The following is a 6,755-nucleotide window of genomic DNA, read 5'->3' as shown; positions in this document are numbered from 1 at the left end:
ATCAAATAATTACTTAAAGTTTCAACCGTAATAATTGAATCCTCAGTGAAAAAATTCACTTTCAGCCAAGGAAAAAAACGAATTTTCAACAAAACAGCTCAGTTTTCAATCAAATAGTTGAATTTTTCAATTAAAATGTTAATCCTTCGACAACAGAAATTAACTGTTAACAAAAGGATTTAACTTTTAACCAAGTAATACCATTTTTATTTCAAAAATGATGAATTTTGAACGAAAAATTTATTTAGCTGATATTTCAATCAGAAAAGATTTTATTTTCTGATCAGAAACAGTTCAATTTATCCAAAAAAGACATCTTAACACGAATTAAATGTTTAGCTATGAAAAATACATCTTTTTTGTAGAAAATTTAATTGTTTTGATCGAAGATTCATCATTTTTTATGGAAATTTCAACTGGTTTGATAGAAAATTCTCCTCTTTGTGTTTAAAAATAAACAATTTTGTTGAAAATCTATGTATTTTGTTTTAAATTCATCTTTTTTGGTAAAAAATCATTTTTTTGTTGGAAATTTAACTATTTTCTTGAAAAGTCATATTTTTTGGTCGAAAATTCAACTGTCTTATAGCAAGTTCGTCGTTTTGACTTAAAAATTCAACCATTTGTTTAAAAAATAAACTGTATTTTGTTGAAAACTCAATTGTTTTGTAGAAATTTTTTCTTTTTGTCCACCATTTAATTGAAGAATGATTTGGTTGTTCTTTAAAATTTATCTATTTGTTTGAGCATTGTATTATTTATTTTGAAATTCAAATATTTTGTTTACATTTTTTTGGTCGAAAATTCATCTTTTTGGCTTAAAAATTTAACAATTTGGGTGGAAACGCATGTATTTTGTTGTAAATTCCTCTTGTTTTTTAAAACTAAAATGATGAATATTTAACTTGAATAAGTAAATTTTCAACCAAGAAGAATAATTTTAAACTAAAAACGATAAACTGTGTGAATATTCAACTAAAATTATGGAATATCCATTAGGAATAATTAGTTAAATTTTCAGCTGAAAAACAATTTAACCAAAAGAAAAATAATTTTTTTAATAATTAAAATTTCAAACAAAGTAATGAATTTCAAACTAAAATTATGAGTCTTCAACTGGAATACTTGAATTTTAAACAAGATAGATGAATTTTCAACCAAGAAAATTAATTTCTACCAAAAAACTCGATTTTCAACTAAAAAAGATCATTTTTTAAACGAAAATTGAATAGTTAAATTTTAGGTGAAAGAAAGTAATTTTAAGCTAAAAAGATGAATTTTTAACTAAAGTTGTAGCATATTCAACTGGAATAATTATATTTTCAGTTTAAAAAATAATCATTTACAAGAAAAAAAAAACAATTTTCAACAAAATAATTCTATTTTTTAAAAATAGTTACATTTTTAAAGAAAGATATAAATTTTCAACTGAAATGGCGAATCTTCATCTGGAATGGTTAAATTTTTTACCAAAAGATAGATTTTGAGCAAAGAAAATTAGTTTCTACACAAAAATACGATTATGCAACTAAAACAGATAATTTTTCAAAAGAAATTTAACAGTTAAATTTTCAGTAAAAAAATAAATAAAAAACAAAAATATTCAAAAAAGAATTTAAAGTTTCAACTATAATAATTAAATCCTTAGTGAAAAAATTCACTTTCAGCTAAGGAAAAAAAGAATTCTCAACAAATCATTTCAGTTTTCAATCAAATAGATAAATTTTCAATTAAAATTATGAGCAAACATACGTTTTTAATCAAAGGGTTTAACTTTTAAACATGTAATAACATTTTAATTCTAAAAACTATTAATTCTGAAAAAAGGTAGTAGTTGATGTTTCAATCATAAAAGATTTGAATTTCTAATCAAAAACAGTTTAATTCATAAAAAAAAGCTTTTTCAACATAAATTGAATTTTTATCTATGAAAGATTTGTCTGTCAATAGACAGAAAATATTTCCAATAAATTGGTAAACTTCGAACGAAATAAATGCAGTTTCAACGAGGTGTATACTTGAAGTTTCAACTAAAAACGATAAATTTACAACCAAAAATAGAATAGTTAAATTTTTAGTAATATAAAGCTACTTTTACACAATGAAGAATCATCGTTATTGAATTTTAAATTTAGATTTAAAAAAAAAACAAGCTTGCGAAAAAAGTCCCTGATAAATAATAATATAAGAGATTCCAAATAAACAAGAAAAAATACCATTTGGCAGAAAAATACACGGTATCTTGTTGAAAACTCAATTGTTTTGTAGAAAATTGGTCTTTTTGCAATAATTTGGTTGAAATATGATTTTATTGTTGTTGAAAATTCAAATATTTTGTTAATTACATATTTTTTGGCCGAAAATTTCATTTTTTCATTATACTTCATCTTTTTGGATTGAAAATTGAACAATTTGTTTGAAAATTGAACAACTTGTTTAAAAATTCATATATTTGGTTGTAAATTCGTCTTTTTTCTATAGAATATTAATCTTCTTGGTAGAAATTCTTTTTCCATTTCAATTTTACTATTTGGTTAATAAATCATCCTTTTTTGGTCGAAAATTCAATTTTATTGTAAAAAGTTCGTCTTTTTGCCTTAAAAATTCAACAAATTGGTAGAAAAATAAACTCATTCTTGTTGAAAAATCCATTTTCATTTGTAGAAAACTTCTTCTTTTTGCAACCTACGGTTAAAAAGTGATTTGGTGTTTTTGAAAATATAACCATTTGCTTCAATGAATCATTTATTTGAAAATTCAACTGTTTTGTTAGATACATCTTTTTTGGTCGAAAATTTTATTGTTTTGATCAAAAATTCGTCTCTTTTTTGATAAAAGATTAATCTTTTTGATAAAAAATCTTTTTTTTGTTTTTGTTGAAAATTTAACTATTTTGTTAAAAAGTCATATTTTTCCAAAATTAGGGTGGCCGCTGGACCGGGAAATGACCGTGAATTTATTTTTTAACCGGAAGTTTCACAAATTTTTAGAAAAAGAATCCGCCCAACTTAGATTTCAAGCGTTTTTTAACAAATTAGTTAAATTGTGATTTTTTTCAATTATATAACTCAGTTTAGAATGCGTATTTGAATCAAAAAATTTCAAAATGCAGTTTTAAGGAGTTAAGCCATTAAAAATTAAAACCGTTTAAAATCGAAGATTTTTTATAACAAACATTTTTACTTGATCAACTATGAATATGAATTAAATTATGAGTTTTAAATTTTAATTGCACCTTAAAATTTTGAAAATAAATAATAATTGATTGTAAAAAACGATTCGGGAACAGTTGACAATTTTAGAACTTGTAGATTTTAACGTTAAAAATTATACTGTTTCAATTGGAAAGTCTTAAGCAAATGTAAACGCCCTATTGAAAATTTATAAACTATTTTTAATTTTAAAATAACTTTTAAATAATATGTTTATGATTAAAGGCTTTTATTAAATTTCAGCCTAAAATATTCTATTTTTAAATCACGTAATTTAAAATTTTTCCATTAAAAAAAAACAGTTACTTAAAATTTAGAAATATCTGACTACATTTAAAATCAGTAATTATAATTAAAATACTCAAAACGATACAAAAAAACTAATCTTTGAAAATTACAATTTTAATTGCTCTATTTAAAAAATGTAATTTGTAAGTCAACTTTTTAAATTTTGATGTATAAATAACAAGTTGAAGAAATGTTTAGAAGTTTTGAAAAAATTCAAAATTAATTAAAAATTTGAAATGATTTCAAATAATTGAAACAAAGTTTCTACGTGTAACGAACATTAAATTTAGAAGATTTTTAATAATAACATTTTTTGAGATGGCTAGGAAAATTGAAAAATATTTTTAAATAATATTTTTTAATGTAAAAAAATTCGAAGCAACATGTAGATGTTTCAAGATCTTGAAATAGAATTTCGAATCATTTTAAGGAGTTTTAAACTATTTAAAATACAAATAATTTAACATAATTTAAACAGAGATTTTTCAATCTTTTATAAATTTATAGTTGGAACAAGAATTTATTCAGATTAATAACCGCGAATTTCAAATTTTAACCAATTCCGAGATAGCACTGAAACTTTTCGAAAAGGAACAAAATTTTGAAGTGGAACAGGAAATTTTTCAAAAGAACTCTAATTCTGAGTTAAAGCAGAGAATTTTCAAATTCTAACCAATCCTGAATTGAAACTGGTATTTATCCAAAAGAATGATAATTCTTCTTGGAACAGGGAATGTTAAAATTTAAATAAATTCTGAGCTGGAACAGGGAATTTTTTATTAGAATGAATTCTAATTATAAGTTGAAACGGGACACTTTTGAGGAAAATTAAAATTATGAATTGGAACAAGGAATTTTACAAAAATTCGAATTCTTTTTGGAAACGGAAAATTGTCGAAAAGTATTAAATTCCTGACTTGAACAAGAAATTTTCAATTTTTAACCAATTCTGAGTTGGAACTGGAATTTATTTAGGAGAATAACAATTCTCAATGGAAAATTGAATTTTTCCGACAAAATTATTGTTCAGTGTTAAAACGAGGTATTTTCGAAAAAATTAAATTATGAATTGGTACAGGGACTTTTTCCCAAAAGTTCTAATTCTTCCAATTAGTTGAAATCGAAATTTTCTGAAAAGAATTATAATTGCGCATTTAAATAGGGAATTTTCAATTTTTAACCAATTCTGAGCTGGAATTAGAATGTTAAATTGCTTAAAATGGTATAATTTTGAATATTTTTAAACTCAGTGATTGATTTTTCAATTCAGAGCGTTTAACATTATAACGTGATTTTATATTTTTGGAACTGAATCTTTGAACTCTACAATTGATAAAAGTTAAAAATTTGCAATTTGGCAGTTTAACTACATTTAATTTAATATTGTTCAGTTGAAAAGTATTAGTAGCTTCCATTTTGTATACGAGTAAATTATTGAGCACTTGAATACAAAATTGTTGAGTGAAACAAATTTTAAACTACAATTTTCGAAGTTTAAAATTCAAGAGATTCACTTTGAGTGCTTTCATTTGCAGTTCAGTTCTTATTACTTCGAATGGAACACTTAGATTTAGTGTTTAATTTTTTTGACTTTATAGGCCGTGAAAAATGTTTGCGAACCGCGAAAAAATCGGGAAAGGACCGGAAATTTATTTCGTCGATTAAAACGGCCACCCTGAAAATTCAACTGTCTTATAGAAAGTTCGTCTTTTTTACTTAAAAATTCAACCATTTGGTAGAAAAATAAACTATATCTTGTTGAAAGTTCCATTTCGTTACAGAAAATTTGTCTTTTTGACAACCATTTGATTAAAAAATTATGTGCTTCTTGTTGAAAACTCAATTAAACGTAAAAGGTACACAGGTGCTTATTCGCACCAATTCGATTTTCTCGCCCTTCTATCTTGGAGAGATCAGCGAAACTGGAACTAACTGGACTTGGGCCTGAAACCTTTGTGTTCGAACATATTTGTCGTGGTGGGGATAATCCCATACAGCTGTCTGTGATCAAATGCTGCCAATTTTTCAAAAACGACGGTGCGAATTCGCACCAGTGTACCGTTTGAGGAATAAAAGAAAAAAATAATAATTCAAGGTTCTCGTGAAAAATTCAAGGAGATTTTCAACTTTTTAAAGATTGTCAAGGTCGCTGAACATCCTGTTAAAACCTTCTGGTCGATCCGAAACTTGGAAATATAATAATAAATGAAATTCCAACCGAATAATGAAAAATGCACACTTTATTAAAAGCTCACACACCAACAGCACTCTCAGTCAATTTCTAGACTCAGCTAGAGTCTTCAGGGTCGATTTTTAAATTGACGACGGCACCATTTCTCACCACGGTCAGATTCACAGGTCCGGGTTTTTCCAAAACCTTATAAATACTCTTGGCCGAAGTGACAGCTTCGCCATTCGCATGAGTGATGATGTCGCCAGTTTTGAGGCCTCCAATGTGAGCCGGAGATCCAAAAATGACTCGCCAAATTAACACCCCGTGTCTGACATTCGGAGAAATATTCCCGGTGTAATGCTGTAAATCGGAGAGGATCTCGGCAGTGAGAGTTAGCATCGTGATTCCCAGGTAGCGCTTTTTCCCGGGTTCGTCATACACCCCAATGGGCGTCGGTTTCCCCTTTCTCCTATCATCAGACTTTTTCAAAAAATTCTTCGCGTAGTCAACCGGAATGGCAAACGAAATCCCCGGGGTGACTTTCATGGCGTTTATTCCAATTACCTCGCCGTCAAGATTCACCAAAGGTCCACCTGTTGATAATATTTTCTTAATCATTTCTTCCGTTTTTTGCTTCATCCTGGACCAACCCATTTAGATTATTACATTTTCCAAAAAGGAAAAAAAAAATTAATTAATGCATATCTAACATTGCCAATATTAAGATTTATTCTTTTTAAAACAAAAAAATTTAAATAAGAAGAATTTTTTCAGTAAATTGGGGTGAAATTATTTAGACTTAATTAAAAGAACTCTTAAAATAAAAATAAGCAAATTTAGAATATAGTTTGATTTTTTAAATTTCAATGACCCTGAAAAATGTTTGCGTACCGGGAAAAAACCAGGAATTTTTTTCTTCGATTAAAACGGCCACCCTGAAATAGCGACATGTAGCTTTTTGCAGATTTAAAAAAATATATAAATTTTAAAAGAATTTTTAAGGGTTTTAAAAGAATAAAAACATTTTCTTAATATTCTTAGGAAAATTGAAAATAATTTTTCGTTTTGGAAAATTATTTTAA

General features: G+C 26.1%; 1 protein-coding gene across 4 annotated transcripts in view; it reads right to left on the bottom strand.

Annotated features, from left to right (window-relative positions):
• Positions 1–5,722: 5,722 nt before the first annotated feature.
• The window catches only part of LOC117168058 (serine protease HTRA2, mitochondrial), a 5,567-nt gene continuing 4,534 nt past the window's right edge, over positions 5,723–6,755 (bottom strand). For all 4 annotated transcript variants that reach the window (XM_033353411.1, XM_033353409.1, XM_033353408.1 and 1 more), the window contains one exon: positions 5,723–6,266. In XM_033353411.1, coding sequence (XP_033209302.1) covers positions 5,788–6,266 — 479 coding nt within the window. In that variant the 3' untranslated portion in view covers positions 5,723–5,787. The remainder of the gene's footprint in view (positions 6,267–6,755) is intronic.

This window comes from Belonocnema kinseyi, chromosome 2, assembly GCF_010883055.1.
Source record: "Belonocnema kinseyi isolate 2016_QV_RU_SX_M_011 chromosome 2, B_treatae_v1, whole genome shotgun sequence".
NCBI classification, from domain to species: domain Eukaryota; kingdom Metazoa; phylum Arthropoda; class Insecta; order Hymenoptera; family Cynipidae; genus Belonocnema; species Belonocnema kinseyi.
Note: the sequence above shows the minus strand (reverse complement) of the source record. Positions and strands in the feature narration are given on the sequence as shown.